This window comes from Austrofundulus limnaeus, unplaced genomic scaffold (genome assembly GCF_001266775.1).
Source record: "Austrofundulus limnaeus strain Quisiro unplaced genomic scaffold, Austrofundulus_limnaeus-1.0 Scaffold845, whole genome shotgun sequence".
Taxonomy (NCBI): domain Eukaryota; kingdom Metazoa; phylum Chordata; class Actinopteri; order Cyprinodontiformes; family Rivulidae; genus Austrofundulus; species Austrofundulus limnaeus.
Genome location: NW_013953247.1, coordinates 34,274 through 54,036, shown reverse-complemented (window position 1 = coordinate 54,036; position 19,763 = coordinate 34,274). Strand labels below are relative to the sequence as shown.

General features: G+C 40.3%; 1 protein-coding gene across 4 annotated transcripts in view; it reads right to left on the bottom strand.

Annotated features, from left to right (window-relative positions):
* cunh8orf34 (chromosome unknown C8orf34 homolog) overlaps positions 1 to 18,892 on the bottom strand; it is an 83,409-nt gene extending 64,517 nt beyond the window's left edge. Inside the window, exon 1 of one of the 4 annotated variants that reach the window (XM_014029043.1) lies at positions 18,469 to 18,892. In XM_014029043.1, coding sequence (XP_013884497.1) covers positions 18,469 to 18,537 — 69 coding nt within the window. In that variant the 5' untranslated portion in view covers positions 18,538 to 18,892. Of the gene's footprint in view, positions 1 to 6,051; positions 6,076 to 17,644; positions 17,736 to 18,320; positions 18,366 to 18,468 lie in introns of those variants that run through there. The other 3 variants (XM_014029045.1, XM_014029044.1, XM_014029046.1) reach the window with 3 other exon arrangements.
* Between the last annotated feature and the right edge of the window lie 871 nt (positions 18,893 to 19,763).

The following is a 19,763-nucleotide window of genomic DNA, read 5'->3' as shown; positions in this document are numbered from 1 at the left end:
TATATATACAGTATATTAGTAATACTGCTAGTTTTCTTGTCTCCCACTGCAAATATTTAAAATAACTATTGTGTTTTGTGTATTTGTGGTTTAATATATGCCACATCAGGATGCACTGATGATGAGCTCCACCAGCACCAATTACCTCACTCAAAGATAATTATATAGTAAGGTGGTGAAATTCTGTAATCTGATGGGGAAATGGTACATTAAAAAAAAAGAGCCACCCGGACATTTCTGACGAGTAAAAGCAGCAACATGAAGTTTGAGAGGACAGAAAAGCAGCAGCACACATGGAGATGCAGCGATGGAAGCTGAGGGAGGAGACCATCTCTACCAGGCAACTCATTTGAAATTCATCAAATGTTTAACAGGAATTCAGCGACAAATGAGCAATCATGTCCTAACTAAATCAGACCACATCTCTGTGCAGTCTCTAATCATAAACAAATCAACTTCAACACTGTCATCAAGGGTTGTGACGCCATAATACACAAAGTGTAATCTAAGGCCAATACGGTCTTTTTCATGCAAGGAAAAGCAGTCATATGGAGACGAGGTGGAGAGAAATGATTGGGTGTTTTGTTTCGGGGGAAGAGTTGTGTTTGGAAGGATGAGAATGAACTCTGAGCAGCTGAAGCCAGTCGAAGGAGCAGAGTCTGACTGCTGCAGCAAAGCGATGGAGCCATTAGTGGACTGCAGTGTATTGGCAGGAATGTTGGGCTGAAATGAGCATTTRTGTGTGTGTGACACTGAGAATCATGAAGCTCTGTGCTTGGGAGCATTTGCCCTTGTGGGCATGTATCCATAGGTGTGTGTATGTGTGTCTTCAGGGGTGGGCAGGGACTCAGGGTGACAGCCTGTATTAAAGCCGGCTAGCCTTGGCTGTGCTCAGAAAGCTAATCAGGTAATTGTTCAGGGGGACGTTCCTGCCCAGCCTGACAGCAGGAGAACAGACAAACAGGCAACATGCTGGCATGTTTCCTGCAAACTGCAGGATTCACACATCCGTACCGTCAACACATGTAAAACATTGTTCATTAGAGAGAAGCAGCGAAATGTATTATGCAGCTCAGAGACGCTCTTCACAAGGGCAACAGACTCTGTGCTCCAACTCTTTCAACCCACTAACCATGCTAAAAGCTGTAATTGCTGCTCAGCAGTTCAGAAGAGTAATTTACCTAATCAACGTGATCTATAAAATGAAGGTTGTAATTTAATCAATTATAAGGGAAGCAAAATAACAGTAGTGAGTTTAGCACGCCTGGGCACCAAGATTTTATTTTTGTATTTTTTTTCCAGCCAGTTTTTCAGCTTGTTTAAAAGGATGGCTGATGAGCAAACATGTTCACAGTCGAAGCAGGTAAACATAATCATGAACACATACAATAAAACACACACATTCTTCTCATTAGGTGTATGTAATTTTAATTTGTATTTTTAATTAAAAATCAATCTGCCCTAAAAGATCATGTTGACCAAGTCCAAAAATAGGAATTTACAAAAGCATATTTGGTTCATCTTGAAGGAAAAACATACAGTTGTGTAATTTTACCTCCACAATTTTGGTATTTCAGTGGATGACAAGTTCAATCAAGAACTTCACTCATTCAAATTGTGCCTGTGAATATACAATATTCATTGGTGAATGTTAAAATCTATCTTTTACTGCCTTCCTTGATTTAAAAAATAAAAGAGATAAGATCCATACTGTAAAATATAAATGCCTTCATGCATAGTGGAAGTAAATATTTCACTGCTGATCACAGAGAGCTGTACGCTCACACTGATGTCAGTATCTCCACAAGCAGAGTTGATTTTATTATCTTACAGATTGGATCTTATCAGCAGAACAACTTTAGCGTATGTTTGCACAAAGAAAGAGGCAGAGGGTTTAAGTTTTTCRCACCAGTAGCCTGATAGCAGGCCAAAAGCTAAGGAAAGCAACAAGGACGTTTCAGATCTGATTCTAAAGATGATATCTGCGCCCCAGGAAGTCCTCTSTGGTCCCTGTAATTGACAAGCTGTCAGTGAGCCAAGAAACTAACTGCATCCTTGGAAGCTTTGATGGGCCGCCTCCGGGAACAATGACAGTCATGATCCTGTCCCCGACGCAGCCCGCTGCACTCAAAGCTGCAACAAAAGGTCCGAAGTGGAAACAAGTTGAAAAGGGAGGAGAAGAGCCAACGAGGAAAGTTCTGAAGGCCAGAAATAGGTGTCAGGACTGAAGGACAGAGGGGAAGAAGTTCACTGTAGCATTAAGCCTCCRCTAAACATGGCCCGGTCCCAATACTCACACTTCCACCCTTCAAATGCACGTTCCTGTTGAAAGGTTCCAGTTCATAGTCTTTATCCCTGTCCCCTTTGCACCTTGATCCACACTTCAGCTAAACCCGCAACCAAGCAGACTTCAGTGAAGTGTATTACCCACAATTAATTAACAATTAACATTGCTGTATGTGATGTTAAAAATGAAAAGGAAGAAAAATGACAAAGTTCACCGAGCACCTCCCAGTCTAGTGGAGGCGGTAAAGCACTTAAATTAGTCTGCCAACCACCAATTAAATCAAAGAAGAAGAACCAATACAAGAAGGCAGCTTATACCCTGCTGTATAACCCCGGATTTATACTGCATGCGTCTCCGCTGCGCTGCGCAGGTCGCAGCTGTGCGTTTCAAGTCCAATTTACACTACCTCCGCTCTGGTCCGGCCCGACAGACGTGCAGGAAGCAGATCGCACGATAAATTCAGTGATAAATGTGGAAGTGACAGCAAAAAAATTTTATTCTGTGAAAGATGAACTCCAAACACAGCTGAAAACAATGATATAAARGCTTTTGGTATCTATGTTGAAACTGTCTCGCTGTCGGCTTTCTGAAACTTCTGATTTCAAAATAAAATCCACGTGTATCGTGTGTGTACACATATGCTTCATGCTACATGTTTCCATCTGCTTCCCAAACAGAACGATACATTCTGACAGCATTTGTGTAGAAATACATCCCTATATTTATTGATATAGCCGCAATTTCGACATTATTCCGACAAATTATTCCGCCGAATAGTGTCTTACTTTGAAAATACGGATGTTGTGCTCGTTTCTTTTCCTGTTGCTGTGATGTAATCTTTAAAAATTGACTCCGGCGCAGCTCTGGCGTCCGGCAAAAATAGGATCTGTTCTAATTTTGACGGATCGCTGTCCGCTCACCGCCGCCGTGCGCAGCCAATGTAAACACTCTCATTGATTATAATGGGTGCGTATTTGCTGYGGAGGTCGGACCGGACCGGAGATGGAACGCAAGCAATGTAAATTGTGGATAAGCCTCCTTCAGCTCATGCGCTTTCGTCCCCTAAAAACRATTGCTTGTCGTGGCAGTACAAATGCCAAAACAGCACAAGAATATCTGGGCGAGTACTGGGATCAGGACCATAAGTCACTTAATACTTATGCTATGTTCCAGTTGCAGCGGAACTCAAAATGGTGAAGTCAGACTGATGTCAGCTCCGAGTTGAAAGTGTTCCAGTTTGCGGTTTGTCAGAACGTCRGAAAAAAAAAAGATTTTCTATTYCTTGCTCTGGTGGAATAACGCAACAAYAGCACCCTATCATTTTGTGTACAAACAGTGGAAAAACATATTGCTTAATATTCACTATGAAGTACTACAACTACGACTAACTTAATATAAAGCGAACAAAACAGAAGATTTTCACTCTCTTGATGCGAGGAGCGGCCATGYTGAAATGATGATGTTGGGCGTGGTTGTGTTGCACCAACTTCCCAAATCGAAATCATRACATCAGGGAGCGTTCCGTTTGATTTGAAGTCCAAAACTCAGACCTCAACTGGAACACAGCATTCAACCAATGAGACCTTTGTTATACCATAAGAAAATATGTCATTCTAAACAGATTCCAGAATCTGTGACCAGTTTCAGCGCTGGAAGAATTTGCTTTCAGTCACGTTTGCGGAGGAACTGAACCAAAGATACTGACAAAACCCCAAGGTGTGGAACTGAAAATGAGACCCAGTTTATTCACCAAACTAAAAACATACTCACAACAGAGATGAAAACACAACACACAGACTAGGACGTAAATGACAAAGAATTTAAAGGAACACTAATGAGGGACAACGACACACACCTGAGGAGAGAACATCAAGGATCAGGTGTAAGTGGGCGGGGCTACAGAAGGAAACCAGCTGGTAAAAACACAAGCAACAGAACTTAACACACACAAAAAATATGAAAAGAATTAACTCAAGTAACTTTGAAATAACTGACAGAAAAGCACAGATCCTGACACTGTCAKCAAGCGTTTTCTTTTGTTTTGTTTTGTTAACTAAAGATTACTTGTTTGAATTGAGGAAAAAAGGGCAGACATTATATTATTTCTTCTCTCTGCTTCCTTTCATTTCATTGTATTTGTATTTTTTATTGTATATAAAATTTTGTTTTTTATGAAATGAATAAAGTTAAATAATAATAATAATAATAAAATTATTTTTTAAAATGACCACATCCAAAAAATCCTGAAGCATAAGCAATAAATCCCAACATTTTTTCATAATCTGGCCTTGAATTTAAAAGAAGAAAATACATTGGTGTAGCAACAGCTCGTCCCAGGGGAGCTCATTGGCCACCAGCTGTCATTTGTTCTCCTCCTCAATCCTAATGAAATGCAGGAATACAAAGTCCTCTACAGGTTGAGCTGATCTCGGTTTTTCTGTCTGACGTGCCTCGTGCTCTGAAAGAGGTCATTACCAGAACAGAGAGAGACCAAGGATAAAAGCCAGCCCAGGGAATGTTGAGCAGGAGAGATRGAAATCTGCCAATATATAAAATCCAGAACAATCTAAAGAATAATCAGGAGGGAACCTTCTTCCTGACCTGCTAACCTGCACCTTCAACTTGCTGCATTTTGCTTTTTCGTTATCAGTTCTGAATTTTACACCAGCACAAATGCGGCCTCGGGAGGACCAGCTCCGTCGTGGAAGTTTGACAGAAAACGTGTCAGACACAGTTTGGTCGAAACTTGAGCAAATATGTTGCACCTTGTGTTGTCTTAAAACCAAAGTCAGCAGGAAAGCAGTAAAAACTGACAGGCATAACTGTGATGCAACACTGACAGAGATGTAAAAAGTCAAAATAGAGTTTGCACAAACTGGTGAGGAGTTGTTTTAACATAAAAATCTGCTGACAGAATTTACCCCTGTAAACAGTCTGAATGAACAAACAAATGAACTTTAAAGTGCGTGTGACATGCACGTCCTTTAAATACAAAAAAAAAATCAATAAAAACATCTTTATTTTTTATAGGAAACTTGGCATAATACACAATTTTACCCATTATGCCGCATAGCTGGCAGATTTTCTTTTGAAGTTGCTCAGCCAAAGTGAAACAGGAAGTGACATCAAAGAGGAATTCTGTAAGAAAGAAAACTCTCTGGTCTTACTGACACAATATTGTTTGAACTCTGACTTTTTATCTCAAAATAATCTAAAGAAACAGAGTATTTTCTACTATCTGTGTTGTAGCAATGCGTTGTTCACATTCGGACATTCCCCTTTGACATCACTTCCTGTTATTTTACATGTGAATATCTCAACTGTTCATCTCAAYGGCATGAATTTGTTTTTCCATTATGTCATCTTTCCAAAAATGCGTTTGTATTTACTACAAAACTGTGACGTCACAGGCAATTTAAATGTCTTTATGTATAAAATAAAATCTGAACATGTGTGTTAGCACTGCAGACGCATGAATCCTGCATGGAGCAGATTTGCACAGTTTGGTCACCGGCCTGAACAAATAAAGTAACTGCCAGGGCTTTGTGTAAAACATGATCAGCTCTTCCACACTTAGCCTGACTATCAGTTACAGCCAGCAGCCTGCCGTCAGGATCCTCAGGCTGGGAGAGTGGACACCATAACTTGATTAGCACGCACCAAAGCTGCTGCCCCCTCCTTCCGTCTCTTTTTGTTTCCCGTACACTCACAAACACAATCCGAGCTGCTGTACGGTCTAAATATCCCACACGTTCTCCACTCACCGTCTCACCGCCTGATCTTCCAGGTGAGGCATTCTTCTCTTCTCACCGCTTCCCATGATCCCTCAGGACCAGCCTGGCCTTGGGCTGCCTGTCTTAGAGTAATTACTCTAACTGCATCTGAAGTGGGAGCTGTGTTAACCCATGGGTTACCTACCACACATCGTTCATTTCAAATTAATCTAACTTGAGATCCTCACAGACTTTGAAGAAAAAAGTGGTTTCAAGAAACTAAAGAAAACAATTGTTTATTTAGCATGATTTGAATTATAGAAGTGTTTTCTGACCCTGTCATTTTGGTATAAAGCATTCCCAATGTTTTCCTAAGACATGCTGTTTGTTGATATGGTGTGTTTAGTTTTCAACAAACCTGATTAAAAATTTATTTTCAGTTTTTATTCCTCACTTCAGTCACTTCTGTCTTGAGGACATGGATCCAGATGCCTCACAACTTTGCAAAACTAAACCATGCTGCCTTGTTCTGGCAAGAAAGATAAAAACTTTTTCTCTCCTGGCAGTCCTGTCAAACATGTGACACCACTCAYTTCTAATTGCTCTGCTGTGATCTTAAACATGTCACTTTCCATGAGGTTTGTAGAGTCCAGATCCGTTCACGGGACACCTCAGGCCGGGATTAGGGCACCTTCTGACCACCTCTGTTGGAGAGCGGGGGTGGGACTGAAGACAACCCACTCAGAGCTTGAACAAGACTTTTTTACTATCCATCATTTTKATTGACAGGGTGATAAAAAAAAACCTCATCATAATCTATATTTACCCGTCACTTCATTTATCCATCCATCCATCCATCCATTTTCTGTACACGCTTCTTCCTTTTCAGGGTCACGTGGGTCACTGGTGCCCATATCCAGCAGTCACAGTGCAAGGGGCGGGGTACACCCTGGACAGGTCGCAAGTCCATCACAGGGCCACACATAGAGACAAACAAGACAAACAACCATTCACTCTCTCACTCACACCTAGGGACAATTTAGAGTTATCAATTAACCTAACAGTCATGTTTTTGGTCTGTGGGAGGAAGCCGGAGTACCCGGAGAGAACCCACGCATGCACGGAGAGAACATGCAAACTCTACCCAGAAAGGTCCCCGGACCAGGATTTGAACTGGTGACCTTCTTGCTGAGAGGCATCAGCTCTACCAACTGAGCCACCGTGCCGCCCTCACTTCATTTAAAACAAAACAAAACAAAACAAAAAAAAAAACTTCATTTAAAACAAAAAAAAAAACATTTATTTTCATTCATCTCAATTAATTCAGTCCGAACAGATAAACTTTTTTTCTCCACAATAACCAAAACACTGACTGTGGTCCCAGTAACCATATATAAACAATGAAATGAAATGATTGCACTGTAATCCTGTTGTGTCTGTTGATTCTGTGACAAACTAATACATTCAATTCCAACAGCTCAAATGCAATGCGGATTGCATATAACTGTTAACATAACTGTTGTGGCCTCCTGGTCTGCTTGGACCTGAATTGTGCACACGCTCGTGTATAATCAAACATCGCAGGGAGGGCCTCTGCAGTGGATAATTTCATGACGTTTAAAACTTTTGCCTCAGACCAGATGACTTCTCATAGCTGTCTGGATATCACTACCTCTTTTATCAACACTATCGTCGTTTTTGGGCTTTTTGAAGAAACTTCGTTCGGACACTCAGCTTCTTAGTGAAGTCAACGAGGTCATGCAGCAAGGAAACTAACTCACCAGCAAGTGGTCTGTTAATGGTAATCTGTCACATTGATGGATGGCCTTCAGACTTTACCGTCGCGTTTATAAAAGAAAAAGGGTAAAATACGGATAATATTTGGTTAACACAACCTCTGAACCCACCATTTGATGCACTATTGTGATGCGAAGTGAGGTAGTAACAGCTGAAATGGTGCAAATGTGAAAAGGTAAGCGGGTGCCACAGCTCATTAATGACTCCAATCGCAAAAATTTTAAAGTCGTCAGCGTGAATGTTTAAAAATGCAATGCTGTATATTTTACATTACCTTGTTGTTTACACAGAATGGTCATTTGCAAACACAAACCAGCAGAATCTGCAGTTTTAGTGCAGCCTGGGGCACCTCCTGCAGGAATATCATCATTTTTCTGTAGGAATAGCCAACTCATGCAAAACTGTAGCGCAGAAGGCAGAGAGCAAGATGAAAAYGAAGAATGGCTTAAACTCTTAAAACAATAACTGAAACATACAGTATCTGAGTGAAATAAAAAACAATATCTTCTACTTCCTGTCACAGGACTTTAYCTGGCAGTCAGCAGACATTTCAGACATGCGTTTATGCACCTTTAAATGAGAAATTATGGCAAAAACCTGATTTTTACTCCCTGAACCAAGTGTAAAAATGTAGCAGTTGTTAAACACTCACAGAGCATCACTGCAGTCAAACTTAAACAAATCACCTGCCTACATCTGTTTCAGTGCTAATACAGCGAGTAAAATAAGYATTGAACACGTCACCATTTTTCAGTAAACATATTACTGGAGGTACTAATGACATGAAATTTTCACCAGATGTCGGTAACAACCCAAGTGATCCATACATACAAAGAAATAAAACCATAAATGTCCAGAAATKAAGTTATTTGWAATAATGTGGAATGGCACAGGGAAAAAGTATTGAACACATGAAGAAAGGGAGGTGTAAAAAAGGCATGGAAAGCCAAGACACCAGCTGAATTCTCTCAGTAATTAGAAAGCAAGCCTGCCCCTTGTCAGTGCAAGTTAATATCAGCTGGTTCAGTCCCAAATGATGGCCAGGTATCACACAAGAACCATCTGATGATGGGTAAAAGTAAAGAGCTCTCTCAAGACCTTCACAACCTTATTGTTGCAAAGCATAATGATGGCATCGGTTACAGAAGAATGTCTAAACTTCTGAAGGTTCCAGTGAGCACTGTTGGGRCCATAATTCAGAAGTGGAAAGAACATTATTTCACCATAAACYGACCACGACCAGGTGCTCCTCACAAGATTTCTGACAGAGGAGTGAAAAGAATTATCAGAAGAGTTGTCCAAGAGCCAAGGACCACTTGTGGAGAGCTTCAGAAAGACCTGGAATTAGCAGGTACGATTGTTTCAAAGAAAACAATAAGTAATGCACTGAACCACCATGRCCTGTATGCACGCTCACCACGCAAGACTCCACTGCTGAAGAAACAGCATGTTGAAGCTCCTTTAAAGTTTGCTGCACAACATTTAGACAAGCCTGTGTAATACTGGGAGAATATAGTCTGGTCAGATGAGACCAACATTGAACTGTTTGGATGCCAGAATACACATCATGTTTGGAGGTCAAATGGCACTGCACATCAGCCCAAAAACACCATACCAACAGTGAAGTTTGGAGGTGGGAACATCATGGTGTGGGGCTGTTTTTCAGCATATGGTACTGGCAAACTTCAAATAATTGAAGGAAGGATGAGTGGAAAAATGTACAGAGACATTCTTGATAAAAATCTGCTTCCATCTACCAGGATGATGAAGATGAAACGTGGCTGGACATTTCAGCAAGACAATGAGCCCAAACACAAAGCCAAGGAAACTCTCAGTTGGTTTCAGAGAAAGAAACTAAAGCTGCTGGAATGGCCCAGCCAATCACCTGACCTGAATCCAACAGAAAATCTATGGAAAGAACTAAAGATCAGAGTTCATAGAAGAGGTCCACAAAACCTTCAAGATTTGAAGACTGTTTGTGTGGAAGAATGGGTCAAAATCACACCTGAGCAATGCATGCCACTAGTTTCTCCATACAGGAGGCGTCTTGAAGCTGTCATTGACAACAAAGGCTTTTGTACAAAGTATTAGATAAATTTCAGTAAGTGTGTTCAATACTTTTTCCCTGTGCCATTCCACATTATTACAAATAACTTCATTTCTGGACATTTATGGTTTGATTTCTTTGTATGTATGGATCACTTGGGTTGTTACCRACATCTGGTGAAAATTTCATGTCATTAGCACCTCTAGTAATATATTTACTGAGAAAAAYGTTGACGTGTTCAATACTTATTTTACCCGCTGTGTATGCAAAAAATGGTCAGACTTTTGATAAAATCCAGAATGGTTTGGAAGTTGCCCATTTTTAAAAAAAGTGTGTGGTGTGAGAAAGACATAATCACACTCAAGAGGGTCAAACAGCACAAGCTGGTGCTTGCTGTAAGATTTTAAAACATGAGGAAAAAACCAGTGAAATCAACCAACAGTGTTTTATATTAAAAAATGCCTTTTTATTAATTTCCTACTAGGCAAAGCTACTTCCATCTCTCAGGTGAAGTCAGATTTGTTGTTTTTCCCTTAAAAAGAACAAACACCACCTTTAAAAACACAGTTTCTCTGTTCTGTCTGTTGATTCTGTGACAAACTAATACATTAAATTCCAACAGAAGCACGACAGCCTTCTTCAGGTCATTTGTACTGAATATATGAAGGCTCCTGAAGGCTCTGCCAAAAGGACAAACAAGTGTAGAATCCACAAAAAATAACAAATAAAAAAATGTTCTGGTCATCAATAAATGATGACATAGAGGCTACTACTGTGGCACTCAGTGTCTTCAACCTTAAACCTGATAAGAAACAAAAACAAGCCGAAACAACTGCAGTCAGAACCTCACCTCCCCCTGCTGAGGTGTCACCACACGTGTAATTCTATGATTTTATCACATCAAATCCATTAAAATCTGGTCCAAACCCGCTTGTCTTCATTTCAAAGGGGTACTTCAAGAGAATAAATTAGAACAGCGGGGGCTGGTTGAGGCCTAGAATGCCGTTTTGCAGGAAGTAAACACAAAAAATAACAAGATTTCAAAAAAATGGCTGCTCATAAACAGTCGTGGTTTGCTGGATGCGTGGTCGTAAAATACTGAAAATGAGCCTTTTTAATTACAACATGGAATCGCCAAGCAGTCTCCAACAGTCGCAGCTCGGTGAGATACTACGTTAAACACCGATTCAGACCAAACAACCTAAAATAAAAAATTTAATAAAAAACACTAGGATTTGAGATTTGCACTCAGCTTCCAGACTTCACAGATTCTAATCAGAAGGGGTCTGAGGGCATTGTGGGGAGCGAGACTAATCTACAGAGACCCCATCCCACAATCAACAGGACTCCAAGGAGTTATGGCAAACTGGTACCAGAGCCCCCAAGGGGGTTTTCTGATGTTCTCAGTCCTGGCTCGTTAGAGCTGTGCTGGTGGCAGGCGGGGGCAAATCAGTCTTAGGTGGGTGGTCAAAATGCTCTGGCTGATTGGTGCATGTGTGTGTCAATGTGTGTGTGTGCGCTCTCAAATCCTGCAGCTCTAAACAGCAGCACTGTAGCACCCCTGACGAAAGCGCATTAGAAGAACTGTGCAGCAGAACAAGCTGAAGTCAAGCTTTTCCACATGGATGAAAATACAAATCACCCCCGCCCCCCAAAAAAATCAATCGTTAGAGCTAAACTCATTTAACTTTACTATAAGTAGAAAAAACACCAATGAAATAATCTAAAGAGCCTGCTGATTTAAATTCCTACCAGTGTTATTAGACAAAACTAAATGCTGAGTCAATACCAGCGCTGTTCTGTTTCAGATCCAATCTAAAGAGAGAGTATAGAGCTGGACCGAGTGCAGGGAGGGACACAATTCGATTTATCCACATTAAAACCAACATAATAAACAGATATTGATGTGTACTTGCTTACAAAGTAATGTGTATAAGATTTATAGCAAATAATCAGACATTTTACTGGATCTCCTTTTGAAGTGTGACACGGCAGTGTTGGAAGTCACGTTGTTTGATCAAGGCTCCAGTTTACACGATCCATGCATTCACCGTTTCAGCAGAAACTCTGATCCGACCGGCACTTCACAGCAGGAGGGAACAGGAGCGCGCCGTGTGCAAGATGAAGGCAAATACAGCTTCGTTTTCAGCCTACTCATCTCTTTACACAAGTTTAAAAATGTCACACGCTCGCAGATACAGTTGTGTTGACAAATGCAGGGAGAATATGGACAATTATTCTTTGTGTGAAGTTGAAACATCACAAATGCTTGTTACGCTGTAGCCTCTACCATAAGTGTGACCTTTAGTTAAAAAAGCTGATCCAGAACCACACCACACCAACACTGCTTTGTAACTGGAATAGGTGATTTTTTAAAAATCTGTTCAAGTATAACATAATGCAGTAACTTGAAGTGTAATTGTTTCTGTTATTAAAAAAGGCTGGAAGATATTCAGTCAGCTTTGACTCAGATTGCTGTCTCTGCAACGCAACCATTTCATTAGTGAGGGGTGGGGCGAGTGGGGGGGGGGGTGGATCAATTCTCTGGCAAATCATAAGCTGAGTGAGTCAATGAATCCCCCACTCACTGATACCCTCACTGTGGGACAGCAGGCATGTTGTTTTTTTATTTGACTGAGAAAATAAATTAGATCGTAAAGTACTGATGATCTGGCCCGTGTGGCACAGGCAGTGTAGGCAAACACTAAGAGCACCGTCCATCCGGAAGGCCGCAAATGGGGGACGAAAAAAAGTTTTATACTCAGGTTTATGAMAATAACTTGTCCTGTGGGTTTCTCAGCTGTTTTGTGACATGAGGTGTTATATAGTGCAGAAGATGTTTCATGATAAAAGTATCATTCAGTCAAGACTAACTACTGAGGCTCAGTGTGTAAACAGAAAACAAAATAATGATGGAAGTTTCAGTTCAGATCTCTAAAAAGTTCAGGTTAAAGTTTTCCTTCAGAAAATACAATTTTTTATGTTTCATTATTAAATAATGGCTGAAAACTGCAGAGGTTTCAGTAAATCTTTAACTAAAACTCCAGGACCCTCCATGAGCAGGTGTTCCTCATTGCTGCCAGAAAATGTTGGCAGGTATGAGATAGACTTCTGATATTGTTTCAAATGAGTTGTTGACTGTTTTAAAACAAGACTGAACATGGCATACTGCTGAGCTGCACAGGTATCTGAAATATCTTCAGCTTTATTCCAGTCTGTGAACTCACCACAGCCAGGTGCCGAAAGATTTGACCAAAGTCCACAAGCAATAATCTACTTTATATTTTGAAAGTTTTGACTGAGAGAAGACTCAAAGTTAGCTTCCTACAAAATCTGAAACAAGTTTAAAACAAAGTCAAAGGAAGAGCAAGACGTGGAAGAATTTTTTTACTAAAAAGAAAATGTAATTTTCTGTGTATCTGCTGCTCACTTTATAGCTCAGTTGGAGGTTTTCCTTTCAAGTATCCACATTTTCCCCCCCAAAAAAATATGTTGAACATTTTCAAACTATTTTAAATTGAGTTTTCATGGCGAGACAATTGTCCTTTAACGTTGTGCATTTTATCACTTGAAATGTGCCAAAGAAACAAAGTTTGGGGAGATGAAATCTGCCTCATACTGTAGGTTTTGCTCACTTGAGGTTTAAATCCCTTTGTCCAATAATTTGGAGGATACTGTTTGTAGATTACCAGTGGCAGAAAGCGAAAGCAGTCAGTGGGAATGATAGTTTCATGTCGACATGCAGCTTAAATTTCACTGATGGATTTTTCCTGCAAGTCGTCCCGTTTGAAAGTCTGAGCCTGGTTTTAGTTCTGAGCAGAGCAGCTGTGTGATTACCTCTGCTGCACCAAAACTCAACACATGATACAAATAATTAAAAAAAAMCAATCTTCTCTTAGATTTTTCTAATTAAAAAAAACATCTTTCTCCACAGCCAAACGGGCGTTAATGGATTTTCCTAAGGACGACAATAAAACAGCCGAGGTTTTTCCAAGCGCAGCAGCGGAGCAGCGACCACATCATTTTCTCATGAGCAGAGGGGTGGACCCTGAGGAGTTTTCAAACAAACACTCTCCCCCTGCTACACCTCTGACTCAGGAATGATCCAAATTCTTGTCCATCAAAAATGTTTCGCTTTAATCATCTTCACTTGTCACAGAAATAAGAGTTTYAAATGAGCCCAAAAAGGGGTGGGAATGAAGAGAAAGGCACCAGCAAGAGAACAGAGGAGGCAGACGGGAATATGGAGCGAGGAAAAACAAACAAGGAGAGTACACACTAGGCCTATTGTTGTGTAGTTTAGCCTCCCTGACTGCTGTGGGACTCGCCAGAAGATTTACTGCCCTCCGCACCGGTTGGACCGCACGTGACTCTGACCGAGGTGCTGGAACAAGCCTGACGCCCGTTTGGCATGCAGGCCGTGTTTTTTGTCCGTGTGCCACCTCCACACATGCAGCCGTGGCAAAGGAAGGGAAACGTCGGCTCTCTGCAAAACGACGTGACGAAAGCGCGCAGGAGATCAACGCCGCGTTCTTATCCGAGTCGAACAATGATGCTTGCACAGATAAGCTGTCATTCTCCCCCACACCTGGTCAAATCTGCATTCAGGTGTTTATCTAGAAGTAGAAGATAAAGTAAGTTCTGCACTAACAGACACACACACAGACATGGTGTGTATTCTGAGAGAAACCAAAGGAAAGCAAAATCTGAAGTGGAGTTCTGTTGTGAACAATTACTATCTTACCTGTTGTAGATAGATGTTTGTGTGGTATAAGAAAATACTGGGCTTAAAATACAACCTCTCATGCCAGAGGTTCATTTTGTGTTGTATTAAGGTCCTGTCACACAACAACATTTTAGATAACTTATACTCACTTATGAACATTTTGTTATGGCTATTTTACTCATATCGGCTATATTCTATCTAATGGTTTGCATTACATTATGTATAGGTCCAAAAAAGGCTTCCAGTAGATTTTTTTAAATCCATCCTTAGCTTAGTTCAGGACTATTCAACTAAATTGCTCTGGGAGCCACAGTTAATGCACAACAATGGCACAGGGGGGCAAACATCCAGCAATTAAAATAATTTTGTAAATAAATCAAGTATTMCAAAGATCTGTTACCTTTGAATTAGTTTATTTTGCTGCATTTAATCATGAAWACAACATACAGAACCCTATGTTAGAAAAGTGGTTATATTAAAACAATACCAAAAACAAAAATAACACATTCTAGATCCTATTTAACACAAAATTTATTTTAACATATTTGACCTGCCAAATTTTTAAACCAATTTTATTTTCACTTTCGTAGTTTTATCTTCAACTGATTGTAGTTTTAACCGTCTTAGATTTCCTAGAAATGTTTTTTACCAGCTTCTAGCCAAAATTCTGACGTTTCTGTAGATACCAAACATGTTTTAGCTGAAAGAACTTAAAGTAATTAAAGTAGAAAACCGGAGGTTTGGACTTAAGAGAGCAGTGAACCAATTGGCGGGCCACATTTTGGTCACTCGCAGACCAGATGTGGCCCGCGGGCCGCCAGTTGAATAGCCCTAGCTTGGACATTTTTAGTGTTGGACAAACTTTTCATAAGTTGGCAGAAGTTACCTAAAATCTTATAGTTGTTCAGTGTTCTTCTGGCTGCATAAAAATAAACTGAATTTAATCCGATTTTATGCATGTAATGCATGATGTGCTGTTTATAGAGCAGGGCTATTCAACTGGCGGCTCGTGGGTCATATCTGGCCCGTGAGTGACAAAAATGTGGCCCGCCGACTGGTGTCTGGTATCTACAGAAACGTCAGAATCTTGGCTAGAAGCTGTTAAAAACCATTTCTAGGAATATCTAAGACAGGTACAACTACAAGCAGTTGAAGATTAAACTATGAAAGTGAAAATAAAATTGGTTTAAAAATTTGGAATGTCAGAAATGTCAAAATAATATTTGTGTTAAATAGGAGGCAGAATGTGTTATTTTTGTTTTTGATATCGTTTAATTATCACTACTTTAATTACATAGGGTTCTGTATGTTGAATTCATGATTAAATGCAGCAAAAGAAAAAAAACTCAAAAGGTAACAGATCTTTGTAMTACTTGGTTCATTTACAAAAAGACTTTTATTGCTGGATGTTCGGCCCCTGTACCGTTGGTCTGCATTAACTGTGGCCCCCGCAGCAAGTTAGTTGAATAGACTTATAGAGKTTTTTTTTTGTTAGAATAGTTTGGAGAAATAAAGACTTTGCTTACAGTATTGTAATATATCATGATATCATATCGTGGTCCATGTGTCACAATAAATATATCASTGATTTCTTGCTAACGCAGCCTGGGGTGGTTCAAATTGAATCAGAGAATTTTCTGAATCGATACTGAAAACAATGTAATATTGTGCATTGATGAATCAATATTTTTACCCAGCCCCATGCTTCCTYTGTTTCTTCATGAATCTCAGGAGTTGGAAAACCTGCACAGTTTTCAGTTCCTTGGGGCTGGGCGATAAATTGATTTAATCAATTAATTCGAATTTGCCATTTATAAAGATTTAATTTTGGGAAAATCTAGATTTTTTTTCCCACCAGTGCACTGTTTGGGGCTTCTAGTTCAGAGGTCACCCCACCTGTCCCTCAAGATGCTTGGTACATGACAAGACCTATTATGCATAAATGACCTTCCAAAAATATTGAAGTATTCAAATATTTTAATGTATGCTGATGATACTGTTCTTTTTTGTCTGATTTCAATATTGAATCTATTAATAGTCAGTTACAAGCAGATCTTCAGACATTTCATGGTTGGCTTCAAGATAATCTTTTATCAATTAATGTTAAAAAAAAACTGTGTGCATGTATTTTTCCTCACCCAGGAGACATTTCAATATAACAAATCAACGTACTTTTTTAAACAAACCCCTTGATATTGTCACTACCTACAAATATCTTGGAATTACTTTGGATTCTCATTTGACTTATCGTGATCATGTACAAGTCTAAACCACTAAGTTGAAACAGAAATTATACATTTATTCAAAAATTAGATCCAATCTGACATCTTCTGTTTCAAATRTCTATCTTCATGCCATTATACTCTCAACCATGTCGTACTGTTCACCTGTTTGGTCTCTTACAACAAATGAAATCTTAGAACCCATAGTTAGGCTCTACAACAGGGCCTACAAAATTCATAAAAAACTTCCTGGTTGGACTCATCACTGTACAGTTCTTTCATTGTCTGATGCCTTGACTTTTCAGAATTATGTTTTGTATAGTGGTATTGATTTATATTTTCAGATCTTTCAAGGTGCCAATTATGGAACTCTCTGTGCATTGCTGCCCAAGTCAAATTCTGGAAGTGGTCATTCAACTAGATCTGTTACAAAAGGACAACTGATATTACCAACTTTTAAAAACTGTTACGGCCAGTGGTCTTTCTTCTATGTTTATACTAAAGCATGGAATGACATTCCTCAAAACATCAAGTCCATTTCAAAACTACAGCCCTTTAAGAAGAATCTCGTCTGCCATCTGCTGGATACTTTTTGTTGTGCTCATATTTAGACGTCCTATTTTGCAAATGCTGCCTTCCTGAAATTTGGTATGCTTGTTTGTCTTTGTGTCTATGGTGTATAATGATGTGATTGTGATGCTGTAATTCTGAGTGTTTTATGTGCTGCAGAACAGGAACCTGCTGTAAAACAGCAATTATGCTAAGTCAGGCTTGATTTTTAATAATCTTTTCCTGTTAAATCAAATCAAAATGACAGCTAGCAAAGAGGATCTTCTCAAAAAAGACACTTACTTCAGTTTTCTGGAACCAGTAAGGTTTTACCTCAGGTTTGGAGCAACAAACACCTCACCGCAAAATGTGTTTGAAGGCTCTTGATACAAAAAGCAGGAGTACAACAAATTTGTTTCAGCACCTGAAACAGAGGCACTCCGTTAAGTGGGAAACAAAATCGATTAAACTCAAAAATCAAATTTGGGATGAAAAAAATCTGGGTACAAGGCATTAAATATGTGACGATTCTTGGTTGTGCTTGATTTTTAATTCAAATCCTAAGTTGTGCGCAATCATCGATCTTCCCTCAGGAATAAAACTTTGAGCATCAAAGCCGGTGCATGGGTTAGCTTTGACACTTTGGTCCACTCAGAAATAACACCACAGGTGGACAGAAGGTGTCCAAGTCCCAGCTTGACAAAGAGCTTCCTTTTTTTTTTAAATTTTTCCCCCCAGAACCTCACTTCAAAAGATCTGAACTACCCCTTTAGGTGGTTGCAACTTAAACAAACTGCAACAGTGTTGAGTCAGGCATCCTCTGAAATGCAAATCACTACCAGGGAGCCTAATGATGGAGAGGAAGGTAAACAGAGTTCCTTCAATGGGCTGCAGCGCGGTGGGACACCAGAACACGGTTTCCTGCTAATCCTGCTCATTTATTGAACCTGCAGAAAACACGAGCTGCTGGGAGAGACACCTTTAACTGCTCCTGCTTTACTCCGTGACAGCAGCAGATATTTCACCCGCTTTTAGCGCAAACTAGAAATAAAAAAAAAAGAGAGCGAATCCAGTTTGGTGCAAAGCAGCGCAGCCAATAAACTTCAAAGTAGGTTTTGCGCACTCACCTCAAACAGGGGTCCGATTTTATTCTTCTCCAGATACGACTGAATCCTTGACTGTTGAGGAGACGCCATGAAGGAAAGAAAAAAAAATTGAAAGAGGAAAAAAATAAATAAATAAATAAATAAAAACTAGAGTGCCTCCCTCGCCAAGAGCTTTTAGCAGAATGAAAGGAGAGCCGGTGGAGTCATTCGTCCTTCAGGAGAGGCAGTCTGAGGTGAAACTGAACCGGGATCAGTTCAGATGTGGAGCCGGTGCATGGTGGAGGAGAGTCAGCCCGGGACCTCCACACCCACAGCCCCTCAGTGCTGCCTCTGTCTGTCCGCGTCTCCCGTGGAGGAACCAGCGGCATCGCAGCGCTGTGACAGAAAACACACACCTCCTGCGCGCGCGCGCGCGCGTGTGTGTGTGTTCACAGCCCGAGACACTCCCATTTATCAGCCACCCCTCTGGGATTAAAGGTTCTCACTGCAAAGTGAAACCAAGCATACAATTCTTTGTATCAAACAGTTTGACCGAGTTTTAATCCTGCTGCTTTCCAGATATGTTGACTTGTTGTTCTGAAATGCGGGTACGCACTCAACGTAAACGAAGCACTTTTATCTGCTGTTTTGAGGATACGACCCAGACTGCAGGTGGAGGAGTGGAGCCGAACTTTAACTTATTCACAAACTAGAAAAATAAAGTGCTGACGTGGCAGAACCCACCATAGGACCAGATCATTAACAGAAACTCACACATATCACACAAGAGCAAAACAGGAAGTAGTCAGAGCACATCACGTAAAGTGCAAACACCTGCACAGTGCAGGTAGGTGTGGCAGGGACACAACACGCACTGAACTGATCAGGAATGCAAGAAAACAGAACTAAATAAAAAAAATAACTACAGATCTTAAATTTTAACAACTAAACCAAAACACAGAATCTTAACACAAACCTGAGCGTAGTTAGCAGCTTCTCAATCTCAGAAGACTCGAAGAAATGTGTTGAATTTACATAACCAAGTTGTTCCACTTTAAATGTGAAAAGTTTTACATATTTAAGGGAGATATTGTGCAAAATCGACTGTTTTGAGCCTTTTTAGCTGCCTAAATATTTGCTGGTACAAAAAAACCACCTATTTACACATAGCTACCCACAGAGCACCCCTCCCCTTAAGCATTGTTGTGTGCYGAAGTGGGAGTGTCAGAAATGGTAGGAGGTTCTTAAAGACACACGACAGGCCCTGGAGCAGTGTGGTTATCCTGACTGGGCTTTCCTGAAAGCAGACAGGAAACACAGACAGGATTCCATGCAAC